The sequence below is a fragment of the Tupaia chinensis genome, unplaced genomic scaffold (assembly GCF_000334495.1).
Source record: "Tupaia chinensis unplaced genomic scaffold, TupChi_1.0 Scaffold138407_1, whole genome shotgun sequence".
NCBI classification, from domain to species: domain Eukaryota; kingdom Metazoa; phylum Chordata; class Mammalia; order Scandentia; family Tupaiidae; genus Tupaia; species Tupaia belangeri.
This window is the reverse complement of record NW_006198305.1, coordinates 2151448-2177954: the sequence shown is the minus strand read 5'-3', so window position 1 is coordinate 2177954 and position 26507 is coordinate 2151448. Positions and strand designations below refer to the sequence as shown.

The following is a 26507-nucleotide window of genomic DNA, read 5'->3' as shown; positions in this document are numbered from 1 at the left end:
ATAACAACACCCTACATTTATATCATACTTTACATATTTCCAAGTAGTGCTTTCATGGCAGGTGGGACAGTTTGACCCTGCACAATCAATTTAAATTTGTGAGCATTAGGATTTTAATGCCTAGTGGGCGAAAAGAGAGTCCTGGCAGCTGTTTACCAGAAAGGCAAGGGATGGAACCCAGAGCCACGCAGAGAAGCCAGGAAGTCAGTCAGCTGCCCCGACTGGTGACTGGTCGAGGTTCCTTCCTGGAAATGACTCCATGGCTCTGCAAACAGGTAGGTGTACGGTAGTCCCGGGACCACTCTCTCCTGTCACCCTCCCTTCCCGTCGGTCTCTCCTGTGTTATGACTCTAATTTGGAGATGAACTCCAACTCGGCTTTCCTCCTGATGAAATAGAACAGGTTGAGCAGGATACCTTCTAGGAGTCTTTCAAACAGCTAAAATGAGTAGAGCAGGAACATTCAAATGCCTTCCTGTTAGAACAGCTGGGCAACGTTTTTCTCCGGATGCAAACGTACCTGTTACTGCAGCAGCAGAGGCTTGCGAGCAGTCTACATAGATTCTCACTGCTAAATTTAAGAGCAGCAGTAGTCGTGGCCGAGTGGTTAAGGCGATGGACTAGAAATCCATTGGGGTCTCCCCGCGCAGGTTCGAATCCTGCCGACTACGGGAAGATGAGCTTTTGCTGAAGGTATTTGTTGTTGTTTTTGTAACATTCTCTCCAGACTTTCTACAGATTATTTAAGGAATTTATGAAAGGTTAGAATAAAAAGGGGACCCAAACGAAGAAGAAGTCGGTGAGGAAACGAGGAGAGAGTGCTTGTGACTATAACTTGGGCCGGGAGGGGGAGATCACACACACCAGACCAGCTAGAAGGAAGGAGAACAAAGCGTCGCGAGCTCGCTCAGGTCCGACAGCTCTGACCGCCGCCGGGCCGGGAGCCGGGCGCCGCGGGAGCCCACTGTAGCAGCCCACGCTCGCATCCGCCGCGTCTTGTCCCGCGTCCGCCCGACCCCCTCTCCCGGGTTCTCGAGCCGCCATGGCACGGAGTGCGCATGCGTGGGGACGTGCCCGGGGCCGCGCGCGCGCGGCGGTGCTGGCGTTGCCCTGGAAACCACCCGGCGCAGCGGCTACAGAGAGCGGGAAAGACGTGACGATTCAAGATGGCGAAGGACCTAGACGAGCTCCTGGATGAAGTCGAGTCCAAGTTTTGCAGACCTGACCCACTGCGACTGGGCAGGGTCGAGCGGCCCAAAGGCGGAGGCGGCGGCACCCGCCGGCTGGAACCGGGAACCGAGGCGAAAGAGCAGCTCAGGTTAACTGGCGGGAGGGGTGGGCGGTTCTGGGGACACCCTGCTCCGGGCCCCAAAGCCGTCCCCCGCCGCCGCACCCCGAAGAAAGGTGCCCGCCACCTCCCGATCGTCCCCGCGGTAGGGTCCAGACCTCAGCTCCCGCTCCTGCGCCGCAGCGCGCACGGCACTTTGCCCGGGAGTACTCCGGCCTCTGTCCTCCAGGCCCAGGCTCCACCCCCCGGGCCAGCCCAAAGTGCGCGCCTCGGGGAGCCCCGGCCCTCACCCGGGCTCTTTGACCGGTCTGTGCCCGCCAGTCGGTGCAGTTAGACGTCCGTCTTACACCCCAGAAGGCCGCGCCCACCCGGGCCGGAGTTAGGTTCCGTCTGGCACAGCGGTTCTCGCCCTCCTGGCAGGCGCCGGGCGGGGAACCTCGACCTGTGTAGCCTCTCACCCCACTCCGCAGGGCAGCACTTGGGCCAGGAGTTAAGAGGGTAGAATATGGTACCGTTCTTTTCTGTCATGAGCTGATTTTTTTTTTTCAAGCCAAGGTGTTAGACTAGATTCTCGTCGAAAGAGTTATTGTGAACATTATCCCTATTAGCCCAACTACCTGCTTTCTCCACATGGCCCCAGTAAATCCCAACAGATCCCAGGCTGTCAAATAGAAATTTGGGAACTTTCTTAAGTCTCTTGGGTTTTGATCCAAAAAACTACTTCTCATATTTGCGCATCTTTTTTTCTTTACTGTAGCAAAGCATAGGCAAGTATAGGCATCATGGAATTTGTATGATCTAGTAACAGCTGGAATCTTACGTAAACTGACAGTTTGGCTGTCTAACAATACTGATTTGGTTGCTAGGATTTGAATGCATCTGATTTTTAAAACTGAAATTGCATGAGAGGGCACCCAAAGAGTATGTCATGAAAACTAGAGGAGAGTCTCAAGAGGACATCTTTGCAACCTTCTGTCATAAAAGAAGTTGAAGGCATTGGTACCCAACAGTGTCACATGCTTCTGAAAGATTCAAAAGATCTGGGCCTGAGACCACTGTATGTACTGACTTGGGCAGTAGGGACCTTGAGAGAATTTCACAGTAGCTGGGGGATATAGAGGCCAGAGAGAGGGCATTACACCTGGGAGCGGTTTTAATAAACTGAGGTTTATGCTAGGTCAGTAGCTCTGAACTGGTAATGATTTTGCTACCCAAGGGACCTTTGGCAATGTCTAGAGGCATTTTTAGTTGTCACAACTGAGGAAGGGTATGCTACTGTCATTAAATGGATAGAGGCCACATGTAAAGCCTTAGGACAGTTCTCAGCGTTTAGTAAATACTCAGTAAATGTTAGCTATTAAGTAGAAGTTCTGTGCAGTAACAATGTGTGTCAATAATCCATTGATGGCCTTTCTTGCAGAAGGTAGAGAGTTAGTTGAGGCCAGCCCATGGCATGTGGTTAAGGTGCTGGATCCCATATGGCCAAACCTACAGTTTAAGTTCTAGACCTAGCAATTTAAGAAATACACTGGATGCATGTGTGTACATGCCCAAAATCCCAAAAGGAAAAATAGAGGAGAAGGGATTGTGTCATGGCCATTCCCCATAAGGAGTGCTTTCTCACTTTCCCCTCCCCCCCCTCTCTCTCCTGGGAGCACATGCATCCTCTGGCAATCTCTTTTAAAAATAAATAATTGGTAGTTGAGATATTCTAACATATAGCACTTTTTTTTTTTTTTTTTTTTGGTCATTTGATATGCAACCTTTAGCTCCTCCAGTAAAGAGATAGGGTTATTTGACTTACAATGGAACTGTTAGGGGAAAAATGAGAAGGATTGGTTAAAATTATCTGTGTTTATATATAAGATTCTAGTTATAATTGTACATATTATTCTCTAAATAAGTACTTGATGTAATTTAGAAATGTATATTTGTAGCCTTTGCTTTAATATAATAACAAGGCTTTAAATGTCTTTTAAATATGTGGTATGTCTGATAAATTTTATCTTTTTCTCAACAAACTTAAGCTATGTTCATAGGCAAAAAAAATTAGCATCACGTTTATTCTTCTGTTATCACTTCTAATAATAGACTTTAAATAAAATTCTTCTGATACTATTTGCACTTAAGCTTCAGTGAGGTTTTTGGTGTGGTTTTTTTATTTTTCAGATCAACAGAAACATTTAAAAAAGAAGATGATCTTGACAGTCTTATTAATGAAATATTTGAAGAGTCCAATATTGACAAAAAACACTTTGTAAGTCAAGTGCACAGTAATTCTTTCATTATTTCAGGGCATGTTACATGTTAAGTAGTGTTAAAACTTAAGGCACAAGTAGCTCTCAGGAGTCCTTTGAATTCTGACAAATACAATTACTTAAATTATTCCACTTAAGAATTGTAGAAGAAATAAAATATTAGAAACTCAATATGTGTCTCCCTGTTCATTTCTCAGTAAGAATAAGAAATGAGAAAATGTTAGCATAAAAGTCAACTCGCAAATCAACTTGGTCATTTGTATCTACTTGTCATCTCTAAGAACTTCTGAAAGACTAAATTTACGATAGGAATGTGGTTAGGATCTCAACCATTAACTATATGAAAAGTTCATATATAACAGCTACCTATATACTAAATATATCATAATTGCCATTGGTGGCCTTTCAATAATCCATTGGTGGCCTTTCTTGCAGAGGCAGAGAGTTAGTTGAGGCCAGCCCGTGACATGTGGTTAAGGCGCTGGATCCCATATGGCCAATCCTGCAGTTTGAGTCCTAGACCTAGCAATTTAAATATACTAAATATACCTCAGTGTTTTGCTATATTTGCTTTCCAATCCTATTTTAAGGAAATAAAAAATCGAATACAGTTTAAAACTTTTCTACATCCTGCTCTACGGCCTTCCTTCCCAGAGGTAACCAGTAGCCTTTCCATTCATATTTTTATGATTATATATATGTACACAACTATAAACAATTTTAACTGTGTATAAACATTATGTAACTCTGTGCAGGTTGTTTATCTACTTCCCTGGTGAAGGACATTTAGATTATACTCATTTGTTTTACCACTATACAAATAATGCTTCATCAGATATCTTTACATACCTTTTTTTTTCCCAACAGTTATTCTAGGTTTTTAAACTTAGAAAGGAATTTTAGGTTGTAAGCAGTGCTTATCTTCAATTTTTCTACCCATTACCACATTGTTTTCCAAAGTGACGATATCATTTGTTATTTTTCTCACCAGTAGCATTTGAGAATGTATATACTTTGATTTTTTTTTTTTAATCAGTATAGTGTGTGTGAAACATGTTCATTAGCTTTAAGAGAGACCAAATAGAAATCTAACTAATGGACCAGCACGGGAGGGGGCATGGTGGTTAAGATGCTGGACTCCCACATGACTGACCACTGTTTGAGTCCTGGACCTCGAGGCTTGCTTTCTCACTTTCTCTTTTTCTCTCTCTCTGGTGAGCACACATGCCCTATAGCAAGTAAAAATAATAATTTTTTTTAAAAAACTAAAACTAACAAAGTCACTTTAAAAATCTAATTTATGTCGACCAGAAGATGGCATAATGGTTACATTGCTGGACTCCCACATGGCTGATCACAGTTCAAGTCTCAAATCTGAAGACGTAAACCTCACGCTAGGTACATGTGTGTGCATGCCTAAAATCCTGAGAGGAAAGAGGAAGAAAAAGGACTGCAGCATGGCCATCCTGCCTGGGGGGAGTGAGTTCTTGCTTTCTGTCTCTGTCTCTCCAGCAAGCACATGTGCCCTGTAGTAAAAATCTCTTTTAAAAAAAAAAACTAATTTACAAAGACCACAAAGAAAAAAAATAAATAGAATACCAGAGGTTTCTTTTAAATGGTAGAAAGATTAAAGCAACAGTGGAGTGAAAATCACTAGGTAATAGTGTTGTTAAGGATATGGATAGGGAACACTTACATTCTTGTCACCACACTAAAAATCAAATGACTGGAGTTTAGCTCCATGGTATAATGATAACATGTTGCTCAAGAAAAGCTGGATCCCACATGGCCACCACTATTCACATCCTCAGCCTGGTCAGCCTGAAACAGCTGAGTGCAGGTGTGAGTAACAAAGACCCCTCCTGCTGGAGGGCTGGAGGAAGGGAGTGGTAGTTATGACCAAACCCTATGGAGGGTACTCATCCCTCTCACGCTTCTCATATGCATGAAAAATACTCTTATGAATAAAGAAAAAAATGTTAGTCAAATGACTTACAGAATTTTAAGATTATAGATTTTATGAATTTCTCTAAATGTAACATTTTCAGTTCATCTGAAGTACACTAATAAGCTGATGCCTAGTTAATTAATATGTCAATATAATAGCAATATTATACAGACAGGTACATCATAAGTGCCTCATAAGTACCACATAGTAATGCTAATAATAGTAAGGGGGGACACTACGTGATACTTCCGTTATTATTTACTAATCATCTGAGCAATTTATGATTAAGTACTGTAGTATGTTTATATGAGGCACTATTTCTTAAGTTCAAGATGTTTCAGAAGGAGAAGATAAATTCTCTGGTTTGGCTTTAAGATATACTAATTTGAGGAACCAGCAGATAGCGTAATGGTTATGTCGCTGGTTTCCCATGTAGTCTGCCGTGGTTCAAGTCCTGGAGCCGGTGACTTGAACCTCACACCAGGCGTGTGTGCAAGATCCCAAAAGGAGAATGGAGGAGAAGGGATTGTGGGTGTGGCCATCCCCCCAGGGGATGATTTCTCACTGTCTGTGTGTGTCTGGCAAGCACACACACTCCATAGCAAAATAACTCTCTCTCTCAAAGATACACTAATTTGAAATAAAAGTAGTTCTCACCATCATGAAGATGCACTTTTGTATGTTTCCCTTTTCCAGTTAGTTATTGTGTCTACTTTTCCAAGAGAATAGGTCTGGGTAGAACATTAATTGGGTGAGGAAAAGCGTCTATGAGCAGATGGATGATCCATACCCACATTCTCCTTAGAGACATTATGTACTGAGAGTATTGCTCCCTCAGTCTCAGTCCACCCTCTGCCCTCTCATTTTGCTGTATTTCTGAACTGCTCTCAGACCCACACAAGAAGGCCCAGGAACTAACCACAAATGTTACCGTGGGTCAGCTTAGAGACAGAATTGTATATTAAAGCATGCTCCCCAAAACAGAGACCCTTGTACATAATTATTTTTTTAGACATGCACTCAAAATTTCTTAGCTCTGTTTAAAATCAAAGAGTTAAGAGAAATAGTACAGTGAAAGATTTTTGTCTCCTTTAAATTTCCTCACCCACTAGGTAAGATGAAGACTTGTCTCTGCATAGTTTAAATTGCCTTTTCTCCATCTCACTTCCTCCCCTTGGCGGTGGTCCTAGTAAGAGGTTGGTTTATGTTGTTTGGTACTATATACCACTTAACACTTAATAAATGCTCACTAATGGTGATGTTATGTAACCATATAGGAACTACTGTATGGTTTGTGACTAGGTAGCTCTACGGTTTCGCCGAATATCTATTGGTTGATACCATTCCACTAGATCAAAATTAATATTTCTGAAGTTACACAGAAGTGTGGTTAGTGTTTTTTTATTTAATTCAAATGAGTACCATTCACAGTCTTTAAAAACGAGTCTGAGATTTGGATTTTTTCTCTTGAATTGAAATTTTCCAAAATGAAGTTTTAAATAGCAGGTCTTTCATATTAAATCATTGAACTCTAGTATTAACTGAAGAGTTATAAAGTGACTCTAAATCTTAGCATGCTAATAATGGCAGTATATCAGTTTCCTGGCCTAAAAGTTAGCAAAGTAATTGGCAGATTCCTCAGGGAGTTTTACTTCCTTTTTACCTTTAAAAGGTTTTGATCATTGTTTTTATTTCAGAAACTTTAAAATGATGCCACAAATATTTTTATTTAAGTCACCTAAAATACTCTTGTTACACAACTTTTAAAAATACTAGTTTTCATGTTACAGTTCTCTAAGTTACCCTTGACTTTTATTTTATTTTTAACAGAAATTAAAATCTAAATCTTCAGGTAACACATCTGTCAGTGCTTCCATTCAAGGCTTTGGTAAAAGGTAAGTTGCTTTGGTGAATTATACACACTAGTGAGCAAACACTATGAGCATAGTCTAGTAGATTCTGTAACCAGCTAAACAACAGTGACATAGAACAACAAAGCATAGGTTGGCCTTCAGGAGAAAGACCAATAGCAATATCTTCCATGTTTTTATGGTGTGTGACCTCTTAGTGTAAAGGAAATTAAATGGGAGATTATTGCCATTGTAAATAATTTTCTGCCATGTCTAAAAAAAAAAGTGTGAACAGTTTCTCAAAATTAATGTTCTGTTACGATCTTCAGTATTTACTTTGTCCCTTACATTATTTGGCAAACACATTTTTCTGTGACTCATTTTAACTGCTTGAGTGTTCTTAAATATACAGGTTATATCCAATAAAGCAGTGATCCTAGAATAAATCTCTCTTCTTTCAAATAGTTGGTCTGCTAGGGAAAATACTGTTTGATTACAAGAACATAGAATCAATGAGGCCAAATTAACTTCTCATAATTCTTTTTTGTTGTAATTTCATTTTTCTCCATCTATGGAACACATCTAGTTGCAGTCCTGTATTCCTTGGTGGAAGCACCATACCATGTGGGATTGGCACAAACACTTCACAGAGGTAGGATGTCCGAAGTATATCCTTTCTTACTAGGTTTTTACAATTGATACTCTGCTGTTAAAATGTAGTTTTTATTATCTTGGTATCATTCCGTCTTACAAGAGATATATTTCATTAGCCACTCTTAAGTTCACTTTGTTGAAATGTTTATTATCCTTGGGAGAGAGCTATTGAGAGGGCTGTGAGGACGGGCATGTATCATTGTTGTACTGAAGCCCTTTTCTGAGCCTCGCCTGAAATGTCTAAATCGCTCAAGTCCCAGCTTGGCTTCCCCAGGACATCAGGACATGGAAGCCAGTGTTTAAAGCAGGGGAAGCAATGGCTACAAGATGCCTTACCTGCTCCGTTTTGGCCAAACTGTTAGCGTGAGAAGCTATAGGTCTGCATTACCTGAAAAGTTCTTAAGCATGATCGCTTGATTTTCACATATTTACATATTTTTAAATAGAAGCCCTCCCCCCACCCTCCGTGTTCCTTGTCTTCCGTTTGTCCCTTCCTATACCCACTTTCTCATTTAGTACCTCTTAGACAGTCTTACAGTCATGATGACATCTGTACCAAGCCCCTATTAGCCCCTTACTCCTAGAACATGTCATTACCATTTTCATTATATGGGGAAACAGACTGGTTTTAAACAAATTTACTATCCTATATTGGGCAGAGGCCTACTTACCTAGATTATTATTTTTGTGTGTGGGTACTTCTAAAACACTTTGTTTTCTATTAATGTTTTAAGGGGAAAAAAACTGAGTTATATGATTATATATTGACCACATTTCTAGAAAGATAACTGATATATTGAGAAATTGAAGTAGGATCTAAGAAGACATTATTGGAGAGTTGTTAAATCCTCAGAAACCTGGAAGGAAGGGCTATAGAACCAAAGTGAAATTGGGAGTCTAGGGAAGCCTTATCCAGGAACACTAGGCAGCAAACAGGCTAATGTGAACCCCCTGGAGTACAGCCTTGCTAAACTGTACTTCTATTTCCTTCACCTCCGATTAAAGCTTGGATCACATGCTCCACTTCCACTAGAACATTTGTCATCCTCTGCTCTTCACTTATATTTTTCTGCCTCTGAGTATTTGTACATTTACCACCTCCTGCCTGGAATGACACTCCTTTCTAATGCACAACCCCTGCTGTCTTATCTACTTAATTCACATACTGCAGGTTTATTTTCTCATGCTTTTGGGCCTCTGTTTTTTCTTTTCTTTTTTTTTAAATTCATTGAATGCCCACCATTTCCTAAGTCCTTAATTCGTTTTTATTTTTTCTTTTTTTGGAGAGGTGTTTTGTTTTTTGTTTTGGGGTTTTTTTTTCCTTATTGGGCGCATGCGCTTGCCAGAAAGACAGAAACAGAGATAGAAAACGAGAAATCACCCCCCAGAGGGAATGGCCACACTGCAATCCCTTCTCCTCCATTTCCCTCTCGGGATCTTGGGCACGCACGCACATGCGCCCGGCGTGAGTTTAAGCCACTGGCTCCGGGACTCAAACCACGGTCGACTACATGGGAGTCCAGCGACATAGCCATTACGCCAACTGCTGGTCCCCTAAGCCCTTAATTCTGCCAAAAATAAAGAAACCAACAAACAAACAGTGGCCAGTAGAGACACAGAAACATTTTAAGAAGGTAATGATTATACCCTGGTATAAAGAGAAAGGGCCCTGATAACAGAACTCCTGAGTTCAAAACTGCACTCTGCCACTCATAGGCTATAAAGTCTTGAGAAGTCTCTTCTAAAACCCACTTCCTCACCTGAAACAACTAAATTAATATAGTGCTTAATTAAAGTAATACTTAAGAGCTATGCCTGTGGTGCAGAAGACAGCTAGCTGCTACAGGTACCCTGATTTGTATTTATTTATGTCTTTCTCTTCTATCACTCTTGTTTTCTCATTATATCACAAAGGCAAGAATTCTACGGTTGTCAGACAAATCATAACTTATTTTCCTATGTTTTCCTATGCAAAATGGATCATGACTTTTCCAACAGCCCAGTATATTCTACTACTACTTTACTGCCTCAGGAAAAATGTATGAGTGGTTATTGATAGGTACTTTATGGTTTTAAAATGGTCTTTTTAAATAAAGATAGTACATTCTAGCTTATTTTCAAAGAGTAAAGATTTTATTAAGATTTTCTCATATAGAGTATACTTTGTATGTACTTTGATTTAGTTCTAGCAAAGAGGAGTTGTGTTCCGGTTAAAATTTTGGCAGACCAAAAAATAGCCTGTTTTTATGTTTGAGGTTTCTATCACATAATTTGATCCACGAGGATGCTAAAGCCTATCAAACCATATTCCTACCTACCTTCTGTATGATGACAAGAGTAGGTATCCTCTACATACACAAGTTAAGCAACCCTTAAACCAAAAGTCCAAAATCCAGAATGCTCCAAAGCCTGAAACTTTTGGTGCCACCATGATGCCACAGTGGAAAATTTCACACCTGACCTCATGTGATGTATTACAGTCAAAACACTGAAATATAAAAATACTGTATTAAATTATCTTCAGGCTACATGTAAATTAATTTCATGTTTACATTTAGGCCCTATCCCCAAGATATTTCTCGTTATGTATATGCAAATGGTAAAAAAAAAAAAAACCATGAAATGCTATGATCCCAAGCATTTTGGATGAGGGCTCTTCAGCCTGTCCATGCATAGGTAAATGATTATATTCAAAAGTCTTTTCTCCCTCACCCATCACAAAGATGCCAGTCATCACCTGTCCCTTTCATGGCACAAAATCTGTACCTATAGAAAGATAAATATATGTTCGTGTGTGTATAAAACATTTTATATATACTATACTTTATGCTGTCCAGAGCACTTTTTTTATATGCATATTTGTTCACCTACTTCACAGAGAAATACACAAAATGCAGATTTTTTTTAGGAGAGTTTTTCGCTATAGGGCACATGTGCTTGCTAGAGAGACAGACAGACAGAAATTGAGAAATCACCCACCAGGGGTGTTGGACACACCATAATCCCTTCTCCTCCATTCTCCTCTTGGGATTTTGGGTACCCACGCCCAGTGTGAGTTTGAAGCCACTGGGTCTGGGACTCGAACTGCAGTCGACATGTTGGAGTCTAGCAACATAACCATTAAACCATCTGCTGGTCCCAAGATGCAGATTCTTAACTCCATTTTATAAATAAGGAGATTGAAGTTCTGGTGTTAAATTCATCAAACACATATTAATCACCTGCTAGGTCCTAGAGACTAAGTGAACCCGTTTTGGTGAACAAAAAAAAATAGATACTTTCCTGCCTTCAATGAGTTTTTGGTCTAGGTGAGGAGATAGACTTTAAACAGGCAATTCTATAAATAAGTAACTTCCAATTTATATATGATGTTAAATGACAGAATACTGGGGCCAGCAGGAGGCACAGTGGTTAAGTATAGGACTCCCACATGGCTGACCATGGCTTCAGCCCTGGACCTGGCAGCTTGAAATCACACTGGGTACATGTGTGTGCATGCCCAACATCCTGAGAGGGGAATGAAGGAGGATTGCAGCATGGCCATCCCCCCTGGGAGGTGATTTCTCACTTTTCCTCTCACTGTCTCTCTCAGAAACTAAAGTATAGGAGAATATATGCATAAAGCTAAATGGGCACCTTAACTGATATGAAAGGCCAGAATAATGCTTCCCTGAACTGGTAACATTTAGTCAAACCACAATATAAAAAAGAAGTCATGCAGAGAGAGGAGACCATTGCAGCTAAAGGGCACACTGTTCAGATCCCTGAAATGGAAAGCAGCTAAGGATGTTGGAAGATGAGAAAGCATCTATGTGGGGAAAATAATGGCCTCTGATGGGGCATGAGAGATGGTCAAAAGACATTCTGTTTGGGGGCCAGCAGGTGGTGCGGTGGTTAAGGCACTGGATTCCCACATGACCTCTCTCTGGTCAAATTAAATAATAATAATAATAAATAAAATTAAATAATTAAAAATAAAAAGGCATTCTGTTTGGGATTCTGAACTCCTCAGATTTTAGAAAAATATGTCATATGTGCATTGCAAGCCATTTGGGTTTTTTGTTTTGTTTTGTTGTTTAGCATATAGGGGTGCCATAGTGAGATCTGTGTTTCTAAAAGGCATTTCGAGTGCTGTATGGAAAATGACTTGGAAGTTGGAGAGGTGAGACAAGAGGACATAGGAAGATTAGTCAGCAGGCAACCATGATGAGAGATGATGGGAAAAAAATGCTGGTAGTTATAACCTGAGTGGTGCCAGTGGCTATAAGGAAAGGGTATCACATTTGAGATATTTAGAATATAGAATTGACAGAATTTGGCTATGGGTGGTAGGAGAGAAAGTTGTCAAGAATGATTTCCAGGTAATGTGCCTTGCCAAAGGTCACATCAGTTCTTACAAAGCAAGGACTCAGACTGGTAACTTGATTCTCAATCCATTATGCTTCCTAGTATACCAATTTACAGAAAGCCACTTAATGTACATAAGAGTGAAGGACTTTAGCTGCTGTTGCTCTTGCAGCTACTGTTATTTTCAAGCTGTCCAAACAGCAAAACTCCCTAGATCCACTGTGTACATCTGATAAAATTTAACTGAGAACCACAGAGTCTGGGCAGAAAACTATATTGGGCTGTATTTTGTGCATTTCTACTATAAACATCTTTAAAGTAGCCAGTTCTACTTTCTAGCTGGATGAAAGAATGAAGCTATTGGTGACACTTTCATGTGTGTGTTCCCTCTACATTTTAGAAGGAAAGACCTAACAATTTATCTTTCAGTGGAATCTTGACTTCATATTTTGATTTATTTATATATATACATATATATCCATACAAATCATTATGGAAGAGAAATATATTTAAGCCCTAAAAATAAGCACTGATTTACATGCCCAGGGCATATAGGAAATGGACTCTATTCTGTCTACTGTTTGATTTCCAAAGAAAAATCTGGGTTGGGGATAATTCTGAATGGTTTTTTTAATGTAAAGATTTCAGTCTTCTACTCAGTTAATGGAAGGAAAAAAATAGTACTAGGAAGCATGGAGACATTAATAAGTGGTATAGATAAAACTAAGGCATTATTTTCAAGCCAATCGAACTTTACTCTTTTAATTATTTTCTAAACTACTTGCAGGGCTGGGTTATTCCATGTACTAATTATGATCTAACAAAGTGAAGCATAGTAGTGGAATGATTTCTTAGCTGCAAGTTGGTTTTATTTTTCTCAAAGGACATTGTTTGTAGGAAAATGTGGTAGTGTGAATAGATTTGAATAAACTACTAAATTTTAAATTAAAAAGCTGTATTTAACATTATGGTTGAGATTGAACACATACAAAATGTCAGGAAATTCTAAATTATAGTTCCCACAACAGCAATAATTCAGCCAAATTGCACATATGTATTAAGGCATTAAAGTTAACACTCTATGCAATCATGTAATAAACTACATATGCATAAGAAAGCAAGTTATGGTAGCTTTGGGAACCATCATTTGTGTTTCCTGACTTGAATATTAAGACTCTGAGTTCAAGTATATATAATTGTGTTGAACTTCCACATGTACAAATACAACATCATAAATTGCTAACAGTTTGGAAGAAAATACGGAATTGCTTATAGAACATATAGATTTTAAATGTTTAATTATTGTCATAGTTCATATTTTTAGAAATTCAAAGCATTTATTTTCAAAGACTTCCTACTCAAAAACATATTTACAATTTTGAAGTTAATTATATCTGGATTTTGGAGGGAAATAAGTGAAAAAAATCCAATGATTATTTTTTAATTGCACAAGTTACACACTTATTAAAAATGTATGAAGAAAAAGGTAATCTCTTCCTTCCCTCCCCCTCATTCCCACCACCTCTGAGGCAACTAGTGCTAGTTACATGGCATATACCCTGCATTTTGCTCCATGATCTTACAGACTTACAGTGACCTATACAAGAAATTTTTTGATTGTTTTACAAAATAGGATCATGCTATATATGTTATTGTGCACCTTGCTTTAAATGTCCTTCTAAGTCAGCAAATAAGTTTAATTCTCTGTATTGATTGCCTAATACTCCACAATATAAACATACTGCATGTCTTTTTCTTTTTTGATAGATATTCAAGTAGTATCCTGTTTTTTCCACTTTAACAATACTGTAATAAATATTATTGATATATATATGCTTATTACTAGTCTTGTTTATATGTAATAAGTTTCCCAAAATGGGATTACTGGTATAATTTTTTAAAGAATTATTTTTAATTTTATTTTATTCTAATTTTTCAATTTGACCAGAGAGAGAGAGGGATAGTGAGAAGGCAAGTCATGAGGTCCAGGACTCAAACCACAGTCAGCCACGTGGGAGTCCAGTACCCCAACCACCATACCACCTGCTGGCCCTGCTGGTATAATTTTAATTTTAAAATAATTCCAAGCAGATTAGCAAATGGAGTAATGGTTACATTGCTGGACTCCCACATAGTTGACCACAGTTGGAGTTCCAGACCCAGTGGCTTAAAACTCATGCTAGGCACATGTGCGTGCATGTCTAAGATCTCGAGAGGAGAATGGAGGAGAAGGGATTGCAGTATGGCCATCCCCCCAGGGGTTGATTTCTTGCTTTCTGTCTCTCTGTCTTCCTGGCAAGTGCACGCACCCTATAGTAGAAACCTCTCAAAAAAAAAAAAAAAAAAAAAGGCCATAAAAAAAAAAAAAAAAAAAAAAGGTCATAAAATAATTAGGAGTTTGCTGATAAAAATAAAATTCAGTTATTATAAGCATTGTTCATATCTTTTCTCACTAAAATCTAAACTCCATGAAGATGGAATCTCTCTCGATAGGTAAATGAATGCATTATACTGAGTTGGAGGAAAACACAAATAAAATATTGTCCCAACACTGGTGTAGCTCATGGGGAAGACAAATTTCTTTTGATATAATGTAGCATACACTCTGAGAGAGATATCCCTGGAAATTTCAGTAGGAAGAAGAGCACTTAAAGAAGTTAGTTTAAATGATCGCCCTTAGACACAATTTGAAAACAATAAAATAAATTCATTTTTTCTATTCATTCATGCATATATGTATCACTGTGCATGATCTCAGTAAAAATATTGGGTCATCAGAAGAGTCATGATGTATTTTTCTATTTTTTTTCTATGCAAAAATGCATCATGACTTTTCAGATGATCCAATAGGTAGGTTTGTGTAAAAATTTAATCTAAAAGTTTAGATATGCAAATAGTCTGTAGTATAAACATTTATAATCAGACCTTCCTGTTGTTTATTCAGTAATCTATAATGTGTTTATAATTAAACATACTGTTAGTAATTTCTAACATACAGAGATTCTTTTTCTCCGAACAGAGCCTGTGACCATCTGCGTTGTATAGCCTGCGATTTCTGGGTGGTAAGCTATGACGACTTTATGTGGGACCCATCATGTGATTATCTGTTTTTCAGGTATGTTGCTAAAGAACTTCACTCATTGAAAAATGTACTTCATATTTATTGTTTTGCTTTTTATATTGGTGGACTTGGCCAGATCATGTGGCCTCCACCTCTTCACTATTTCTGTCATCCATCTCCTTCTATCTGTTGCTGTCAGCCTAGATAAGGATTTGCTACTTCTGGGACAGAGTATAGAAGGAGCCTCCTCACTGATCTTTCTAGTCTTTTCTTTCAGACCATCCTTCCCTCACTCAGAGTTTTAGCATAGTCTTGAGTATTCTATTCTACTGCCCAACTCCTTTCTGCTCAAAAATAAGGTCCAAATTCTACTGTCCAACTCCCATCCATTGCCTGGCTTTCTCTTCCTTCAATATATTTTGCACTTTTGTAAGATTTTAGAAACATCAGAGTAGTGAGTGTTCCCACTCTCTCTGGCTTTGTGCAAGCTCTCCACCTCCTGGGATACCTTCTCATCATTTTATCTGTGTAAACCCCACCTGTCCCTCAGCACATAGTCCATCACTGCCTCCCTACTCTTTCACTTGGAAGTGAACTCTATCCTGTATGTCCACAGTACTTCATACCTGTTATAAACTGTAAGATAAAGCTGAAGATCTTAGGTTGGCATAAGGTACCTTCCTCCTTGTGGTCAGGAGAGTGTTTTACTTATACTTTTATGATATATACATTCTTGTAATATTTATGGATACTTAATATTTTAAGTGTACAAATTATGAAAATATATTTGAACTTTACATTCACATTTTCAAATAAAAAATAAGAGCTAAAAATTAATAAAGTGGATATATTTTTGGCCTCCCAAACCTATGCCTATACAAAGACTATTTTCAGATACGGGTAAGCATTTTTCGGTAATGTGAAGAAATGAGTAAGAGACTTTTTCACACCTCTTCTGGCAGTCATTCTCAGCTAAATCCACAGGACTATCTCCTCCTTTAATAGTGTCAAACTTTGTCACATCGAGAACCAAAATCTTATTCATGAAATGTTTGAATCTTCTTGTTACACACACAATTCAAATATACAGTTACATGGGAAATTACAGCTTGAAAGGTTTCACAGTAACCAACCCACATAAAGCCTAGCACAATCCCAAAATCCCAGGGCAGGTTCCCCTATTCTCAAGTTTAGCCCACTTTTTATTCCCCCGCCCATAAATGCTTTTGATTTCACCTTTGTTTTACCTTTTCTCACTTCTCTAAACGCTATACTGTATACTGTCTTCTGGTTTATCTAATGAGTGGTTAATAATCCCCATATGTCATCAAGGTGAACTGTGAAATTTGTAAAACTAGCACAGGATAATAAAATGCGTGTAACATTAAACTGATAGTGAGTACAAGCATAAAATAAGCTTAAGGGTGACTTAGCTGGTACTTGAGGAATTTGCAGTGTCTCACAGTTATCAAGAACACCAGCTTGTGCCTTCCAGATATTTTACTTTAGTGTGACTTTTTAAAATATACACTTTTAGATAAAACAGTGACAATTAGAAGATTTGTTACACTGTTAAAAATAAACAGGTTGCAGAACCAGCAGGTGACATAGTGATTAAAACGCTGGACTCCCACATGGCAACTGCAGTTCGAGTCCTGTACCTGTTGGCTTGAAAATCATGCCAGGTGTGTGTGTGTCCAAAAACTCAAGAGGAGACTGGAGGAGAAGGGATTGTGGTGTGGCCATCCCCTCTGGGGGTGATTTCTCATTTTTTCTCTGTGTCTCTCTGGCAAACACAAACACTCTATGGCAAAAACCTTAAAAATAAATAAACAGGCAGATATTTAAATCAGTAGAAGACACTATCTCAACCCTCAAAATGCTTAGGAATATGTTTGAGAGATAAAACGAAACTGAAGAATAAGGCTAGCTCCACCATCTGGATATAAACCATTGATACATTTATTTTGTACACCTTATTCGTGTTTCTTTATCCAACAGCATGTCATCTGTAGCACTATTAGATACTGGACTCATTAGATAAAGACCCAGTTTTTGCTCTCAAGTAATACACAGACATCATAAGATAATATCATATGATAAAGGTGACGGAGCTAGGTTAAGAGAAAAAGGGGTATCACAGGGCAAGGTGGATACAGTTCATCCTGAGGCACCAAAGCAAGTTTCTCAGAGTCATGTAGATGAATGAGTTTGCCAAGCTAACAGAACGGACACTGGTATTCTTTTAGGAAGTATCTTTAAAGGCACAGAGAGGTGAAACTATGTGGCATGTTTGTGAGTTACAAGCAGTTTGAACTGTGTAAAGCACTGGATTCAAGGGCAAAGGTGGCTCGAGGTGAAGTCATAGAGGGAGCTAAAAGAGAGCCAGGGAAACATATGGAAGAATTTCAGTTTGATTCTTTAGGTAGTAAATATTGAAGGCTTTTAATCAGGAAGGAGTTCTGAATAGGTTTGAATTTTTAAAAGGTAACTGGCAACTAGGTCAATTGATAATCATAAGGATTAATGAAGGGGGAACCAGCAGTTAGTGTAAGGGCTATGTCGCTGGACCCCCCATGTAGTCGACCGTGGTTCAAGTCCCTGACTCGGTGGCTTTAAACTCACGTCAGGCACATGTGCGTGGTGCCCAAGATCCCATGAGGAGAATGGAGGAGAAAGGATTGCAGCATGGCCATCCCCCTGGGGGAGTGATTTCTCACTTTCTGGCTCTCTGTCTCTCTCTGTCTTTCTGGCAAATACATGAGCCCTATAGCAAAAACCTCTCCAAAAAAAAAAAAGGATTAATGAGGGGATTCTTAGGGAATTCATGGGAAAAAAAAATGAGAATCTGAATTATGACTTGAGGAGGACAGAAAGGAAATGTATTTGAGAGGTAGTTCTGCCCCTGAAAGATGAGAGACCTCATTAATCCTTTTTTTTTTTTTTTTTTTGGAGAGGTTTTTGCTATAGGGCTCATGTATTTGCCAGAAAGACAGAGAGAGACAGGATGAATCCTGTTTCTGTCTTGGGGTACATAGATGGACAGATGTCCACCAAGGAGGGAATTGCAGAACAAATTTGGAAAAAGAGGCTATATGTTCATATATGGCTCTGTTAAAACTGGCTCTAAGCTCAGTTAGGAAATGTAATCTATAAAATGGTAATTGAAGCCATGAAATTGGGATTACCCAGAAAGGAAATGTGAAAGACTATCAGTGAATGCAGTCATGAGATCATTTTAAAACAGGAGCTGCTTTGAGTTTATATTGTGAAAGAGAGGGCAGATAAGGAGGGGGAGTGGGATGTGAGTAGCAAGATCCTGGAGGCAAGGGCCCAGAGTGCTGATGGAGAGTGAGCCTGGGGAAGGATGAAGAGGACCACCACCTCTTACTGGGAGGAAGGCAGTAAGATACAGATGCAGTCAGAGCTAGCTTGGAAATTGAAGGCTTCCCACATCTGGTGGCCCAGTTTTGAAAATGAAGACATGATCCGCTGGAAGTAAGAGAGTGAAAGGTAGATGGAACACTTGAGATGGATGGGAGGTAACCACTGAGGGGACCACAAGTGGGAGGCAACCACAGGGAAGGTAGGAGGTTTGCAGAGAACCACAGAATGTCCAGCAGAAGAGAGAGAGTTGTTTCTCCTTAATGGTGTCAGTCTATACACTGTTACTGTTGTGCAGCTGTTTTATTGTCCTTATGTTTCAGATGAGGGAATTCAGTGTGACAAGTTCTAGAACTGGATCAAAAAATAAGCTATACTTATTGACAACCCTGCCATAATAGCTTAAAAAAAAATAAATAAAAGGTTTTTTATGTATTTTTTAAAGGAAAATCATGACTTTTTTCCTAAGCTTTTAAGACATATGCTTCTTTAAAAGCATTTGAAATTTATTCATTAGGTGTATTGTTATTCATGATTCCTATTTCTAAAGTTGTTAATTGAGGATTAAGTCAAATATCAAATGTTAAATTTGTCAAAATATATAGCAGACTGAATAAAGGACATTTTTCCTTCATTTAACCAACTTATTCTTTAGGGTTTTTTATTTGTTTTCTGATAAAACTTAAATTATTTTGTCACCTAGTTCATCTTAGCTAAGTCACTTAACTGGTCAGTCTCAGTTTCCTGAAATCAGACCTGGGACGTCTCTCAGATATTGTTAGGTTCTCTGGTCCTAAACGGTGTCTGAAAAGTACTGCAAGTGGTGCCCGCTGACCACCAGAGGGCACTTTGTAGCCTGCCTGCTATTGCTGTGATCTTGGCAGTAATGGATAGCACTGCATCTCTTTTTTTTAGTATTTATACTGTATTTCATCATTTCAGCTTGTATTTCAACATTTCACTTTTAGTTTTTCTGTTTTTCTTTGTCATGAAACTGTTACCTAAACTTAGTACATAAATTATCATGACTATCATACTTGACTTTATTAACTAGAATTAACTTCTCTGTAGTCTTTTTTTAATAATAGCATCAATGGTTTCATTTTTATGATGGTTCAGCACAATAATTTAATTATTTTAACATTATTAACATTTATTTCAGGATTGGCACTTATTCTGTTACTGCTAGTACAGGTTGAGCATCCCTAATGATGCCATACCAACCTCATGTGATGGGTCACAGTCAAAATGCTGCAATAGAGCAATACATAATGACCAAATTTTGCTTCTGTTGGGTCATTGGAAAAGTCCTGACGTGTTCTGCATAGAAAAACAAAAATACTGAACGGCTTTTCCAATGACCCAATACAACTAGATCATTAAGTGAATTGGGCAATAATAAAAGAACTTGAAGGCAGACTTCTTGTGATGTGTTGTGGCACCACAGGGTATGGATTTTTCAATAACTGTCATGTGACACCACACTAGAATAATGTAATTCTAGCCATACAAAAAGCATACAGTAGATTCCCCCCAGAAAGCAACGAGACATACAACACAATAATAAAAATCTAGCATAATCATTTTTATTTACTCTGAGTGCTACTGTGGGTGCACAATAAAGTAAATTTATAAACGCAGTATGTAGTTCTGCATGATTGTAAACAGTTTGTGTAGTGAACACTGACTGACTGCAGTAATGAGACAAAAACAGCGAGGAGATTCCTGAGACACACACAAACTGGGAGAATTCCTCATGCTGGAGAACTAGTCTTAAGTCCCAGCAGTCTTTAAACAGACAATTACGTGAGGAGTGGCTGTACAAAAATACTGTATAAAATTATCTTCAGGCTGAGAAACAACTCTCTTTTGTTCTCCTAGGCAGCAGTGGAACAATTTTAACAGGGTTTTGGCATTTCCTTTCTTTTATAAAACATGCTCAGCAAACTGCACCAGTTAATTAGTTTGGTAAATTGTTAACAATTATGACATCTGCAATGTTTTATAAAGCAACTAATTTAATAAAATCACTATTGTGAGGGGAAAAAATTATCTTCAGGCTGTGTATATAATATGTATGTATATATGAAACCTAAATGAATTTCATGTTTAGGCTTAGGTCCTAGCCCCAAGATATCTCCCATACATTCAGATAGTCCAAAACCTAAAAGTAATCTGAAATCCAAAACACTTTTCTAGTCCCAAGCATTTTGAATAAAGAATACTCAAAAGGAAATAAGCAGATCATTGAAACAAATCAAATACACAATTTGTATTCAACATATAGAAATACAGGCACTTTTCTGTACACGAGATCTTCAACAAGTTCATGGAAAATGGATGTTATGAAAAAAACTGCACATGGATTTCAGTGTTTTATACCAAAATAAATTCATGCTTTAATTCCATTTTCTATAAAATTTTTGAACTTATATCTTAATCACATTTAAATTCTTTTATTACAGAAAATTTCCTGTAGTTAATTCATTAGAAGCCTGTTATCTTTATGCCTCTTATACTATCTCCATTTGCCATATTGTAGGCTTTTAAAATACATGTAGGTGGTATTCGATGACTGCAGTATGATATATAGCCCCAGCTAGGTGCTACTTTATAGGATGTTCATTCTACTCATTGAGGCTTATGCCTAAAGTTGGACTTCTGTTCATAGAAATATATATATATCAGCTGTCCTTGCTATGAAAACATTTAGATTAGTTAAGATCTTTAGTGACTCAATAAACTGTGGGGGAAAACAGTATAGATACCAGAGACAGTGTGGGAGGAGAGTGGGAGATGGCAGAGAGGGGGAAAAAAGCAAAACATAGAAAACAAGAAATGGAAAATTATTTGTTGATGATAGCATGTATGTTGATGTGCTTGATTGAGCCAATATACAGTGTACTTTGGATGGAAAATCTCATATTGTATGTTGTCATGATGTACAGTGAATGAATGTAAATAAATAAATTTTAAAAATAATACATGTAGGTGGGCCAGTAGGTGGTGTGGTGGTTAAGGTGTTAGACTCCCACATGGCTGACCATGGTTTGAGTCCCAGACCTAATGGCTTGCTTTTTCACTTTCCCTTTCTCTCTGGTCAAATTAAATAATAATAATAATGACAAATGGAATAAAATAATTATTTTTTTAAATGTGCATAAGTGAGTAGCTGATATAGGAGAAGTACCATCCTTTCCACTCTATTCTCAGGTCGTGTCATCCGTATAGACCAGGTTGTGTTCTGTGTCAGCCTTAATAAATAGGCCAGAAGTATCGAATGTCAACGAAATAAAGTCAGAGAAAGAACACCGAAGTGTATCTTGTTAGTGTGAGGCAGCAAAGTTGTTTGGTATTCAGATATTGTAAATATAAGAAAATAAAACAATTAGAACTTTTTTTAAGTCATTAAACACACATACAAAAAGCCACTGTGCTAAAACCTGACTGTTTTACTAATAGGAACAACATGCCAGAATTCCACAAATTAAAGACAAAGCTGCTAAAGAATAAAGGAACACGGGCATATGCCTGCCAGTGTAGCTGGAGAACTGTGGAGGAGCTGACTGACCTTCAGACAGATCATCGACTTCGTTGGGTTTGTGGTAAACATTAAGAGTGCAGATTTCTCACATACAGATAGATGCATCCATAAGAGCAGTCTCCATTGACCATCACAGCATTTAGGTAAAAGTATATAGCAATATCATGCCCTTTGGAAGAAGACAGTGACTTTCATTTATGTAACTACACAATTTTGAAGACTTTCAAATGGACTTGGGAAGATAATGTGCTATACAACACTTTAGAATTATTCCTTTTTGACATATAGACATTTCACTTAGTAAGGTAACAAGCTTCCAGTTCTGTGATAGACCATCTCCTGTTAAGCGGAAGCTCAGTTATGGAGTTCCTTATAAGCATTTATTTCGTTAGCAACTGCAGTCTTGATGGCTAACACACTTAGTATAACCATTCCTCATTTACAACAATTAAAGAGGATAAAGTCGGCCAGATAGAAGGGTTATTGTGGAGAACTCTACGTCACCTCCTTCAGTCAGATCTGTTGTTGCTAAAGATCATAATTTGGACATGACAGAAACCAGGTCAGTGGTTAACTGAAGGGTTTTAGGAGTATAGGTATGTTGTAAAAACACTGCCTTCCATGTGATTCTACCTCACCAACTCAAAGCAGTGTTATGCACAATAATGATAAGTATGTTACCAGATAAGTATGTTTCATCTTATTTCTTCCATTGCTCATTTAGATATCAAATGTTTGCTGTTTTAGCAAAAAGTTTGATGCATCTAAAATCACAAAAACCGGAACCAGCGGTTAGTGTAATGGCTATTTCGCTGAACTCCCATGTAGCTGACCGCAGTTCGAGTCCCAAACCCATGGCTTAAACTCACACCAGGCACATACATGTGCATGCATGCCCAAGATCTTGAGAGGAGAATGGAGGAGAAGGGATTGCGGCATGGCCATCCTCCCTGGGGGGTGATTTCTTGCTTTCTATCTCTCTGTCTGTCTCTATCTTTCTGGCGAGCACACATGCCCTATAATAGCAAAAATCTCTCCAAATAAATAAATAAATAAATAAAATCACAAAAACCTTCATATAGTTGGGTCCTTACTGAATTTTCTAAGTACTTTCTGCCCTTTTATGCCTAAAACTCCATCAAGTGAATTGACCAGCAAGTAAGATAATTTTTCAGGTAACCCATAGACTTACCTGTTAGGATCAGGTTATTAAAGAAGTGAATAAAAAGAAAAATATTAAACATAAGTCCTTCTTGATATCACAGAGGCCCAAGGAACCCCAGAATAGCATATTCAGGGAATCAGTGACCTCAAAATTTCCAGCTCCAAGCCCTGATGAGATTAAATGTGATAAAAGAGAAAAGAAAATTTTAAAAAAGAAAGATTCTGGGGGCTCTCTGATCTATGAGAAACTCTTTACTGTATGTTTCTACTATAGAGTTCTAATGTGTGACACAGGACACACTGAAAGGGAATAACTGAACCAAAGTTATGACCTGCTGTCTTTTGCTGAATCTGTCCCAGCCTCTCTACTGAAGTGAGGAATATCTGATTATTAAAATCCTTTCCCTAGCAGGAGACATTTACATAGTTATAAAACTTACTGTTAGAAGTCTAGCATTGCAACATAACAGGCCTCATGGTGACCAGGGTTTACTTTTTTGTATTAAGGATATATTTACAGATTTTTCAATTATTTTTTTTTTACTCCTAAAACTATATTTCCATGTAATTGTGTCACAGATACAGGAGGATTTGGATTAAAGTCATATATTAAAAAAAAAAAAAAATAGCAGAGCATCCACACATTCAGAACCCCATAGAATTTGGCACTTTAGTCAAAATGGTGATGTTTTCCTTTTATTCCAGTGAACAAATTTACTTAATCCTAATTTTTTAAATGTATCTACTTTTTAACATTGTCCCCTCCAGTCTACTTTGGAGAGACAAGATTATCCTGTTTCATCTTTTCTCTTTTATTATATCATTATTAACTATCCTGAAATGTGTATACATTGCACATGTTTGGCATTCCATAACGTAATTATAATTCCCATATCAGAAGTGCATATATGAGTTCCCATGTTTATTGTTAATTCATAAGCTTTTAATTTTGTACTTAATCTAAAATGTAGGAAGTCTATTTATCCTCAAATGTATAGATTATTACTGGTTGTAATTTTAGCCAAAATACAGTTGTTTTATTATCATATAGAAGAAATGCATAGTTTCTAATCAACTGTAATTTAAAATGCTAAGTCTGCAAAACTGTCAAGATGTTTTGCCTGTCTGTTTTCAGTACTAATTTTCTAGCAACTATCTTTTGTCATACTCTATTTAAACTGTATTATACTCTCAGACTCAAGTCCTGCCTGGAAATGAGTAAATAATAAATGGCTTTACTCTGGTAAAATATTCATACGGATGTTAAGTTGAAATTATTTTAGTAATTTCTTTTAAAATGTCAAAAAAAGAAAAAAGATTTCCAACCATTTTCCAGCCATCTTAGTTGAACAGAGAATTTATTTATGTTGGGGAGGAAAAGCATGCCGTAAGTTTAAGGGTGTGTGTGTGTGCATGCACGTGTAAAAGAGCATGAGCATCCACCAAGTTCAGGAGAACAGACCATTTTGATCGGGTAGTATATTGGGACCCTGTTTCTTGATGTCAGTAAAATTAGTACCCTTCTCTTTGGGGGGCCAAATAAAATAGCACCAGACTATGTATTGCTTTTCCTCCTTTTATTACTGATCTGATATTTTTAAATTGGGATGGGGGAGGTCTTTGTATCCAATTAGTGACTGATAAAGTATGGCAGTAAATTTTAAGAGCAGAATTTTATTACTATTTTAATTTACCAGAGGACACATGCACTTGCCGGAGAAAGATATATAGAGAGGGAGGGAGGGAAAAAGTGAGGAATCATCTCCCCATGGTGGATGGTCACGCTGTAGTACTTTCTCTGTTTCTCCCTTCTTTTAGAATTTTGGCCATATACACACATATGCCCAGCGTATTTTTTCAGGCTCCTGGGTCCAGGACTAAAACCCACAGCCAGCAATGTGGGATCCATCTGCCTTAAACTCCACATCACCACTGACGTATGGATTTTTCTTAGCTGTTAAAAAAATCTTCTAATCAGCTGTATCTATTGTTTAAAATAGTTTCTGATACAAAAAGGAAAAAAGTATGCCATCTACAGAGGTTTCACATATTTCTCTCAGTTTGGAACACCATTTTGTGCCTGTTTAAAAAGATTACATAGTTTGGGGCCAGCAGGTGGTATGGTGATTAATTTGCTGGACTCCCACATGGCTGACTATGGTTCAAGTCCCAGACCTGGTGGCTTGCTTTCTCACTTTCCCTTTCATATGGTATGTGATTTAATTCTTATTAATAAGCTTTCTCTCTCTCTCTCTCTCCCTCTCTATATATCTTTTCCCTCCCTCCCTCTCTATATATCTTTCTCGCTGGCTGAATTTTTAAAATAATAAAAATAAATAAAAATGTTTTAATTTAAAAATACTACATAGTTAATACACACAAGGATGATAATTAAATTTGACTTTCCCCAAATGCCTTGAGATGATGATACAAACTGAAGTGTTACAAAATCAGAGTTGAGAATCATGGCCTTTAGAAAGTTACTTGATTTTGGGGGGGCTTCATTTGCCCACCAATACAAATGGTGATATCTTTTATAAGCTTATTAATAAGAATTAAATCACATACCATATGAAAGTGACTAGTATACTGTTTGGTTTAGAGTAAATACTTAATATTCTCATGTTTTCCTTCTAAAATAGTCTATAAGTAATAAATGCAGCATGTTTTTCATAACAAATCATTTGACCACATTTGTGTTACTCATTCCCTATGAGAAAAGCAGCAGTCCTATATCATTTGTATTTTATAACCAGTGAATGTAAACATTCACTTTATTTTATATGAGTTAATCACTTCTCAACCTCTTGGCTAAGATCAGTGTATTTTATCTAAGTTAAATCTACGACTTTCCTAAAAAGCAATGTTCCTTCTAGCCTGCCTCCTCCTATCTGGAACTTATGTTGGTCATCATAAAGACATTCTAGGCCTTTAAAAGATTTTTTGCTTCTTTCTTCTGAAAGAGAAAGGGGAGGAAGAGAGGAAGAGAGAGAGAGAGAGAGAGAGAGGG

General features: G+C 38.0%; 1 protein-coding gene and 1 non-coding gene across 4 annotated transcripts in view; both read left to right on the top strand.

The window, feature by feature from the left end:
• The first annotated feature begins 588 nt into the window (after positions 1-588).
• Positions 589-670, top strand: TRNAS-AGA (transfer RNA serine (anticodon AGA)). Its single transcript has one exon. It is a non-coding gene; the product is annotated as a tRNA-Ser (tRNA).
• A 393-nt stretch (positions 671-1063) lies between these two features.
• Positions 1064-26507, top strand: part of CFAP418 (cilia and flagella associated protein 418) — a 68878-nt gene continuing 43434 nt past the window's right edge. Inside the window, exons 1-6 of one of the 3 annotated variants that reach the window (XM_006161300.2) lie at positions 1070-1317; positions 3457-3544; positions 7324-7388; positions 7930-7995; positions 15364-15459; positions 22252-23230. In XM_006161300.2, the coding sequence (XP_006161362.1) occupies positions 1166-1317; positions 3457-3544; positions 7324-7388; positions 7930-7995; positions 15364-15459; positions 22252-22405 (621 nt within the window). In that variant the 5' untranslated portion in view covers positions 1070-1165 and the 3' untranslated portion in view covers positions 22406-23230. The other 2 variants (XM_027765475.1, XM_027765476.1) reach the window with 2 other exon arrangements.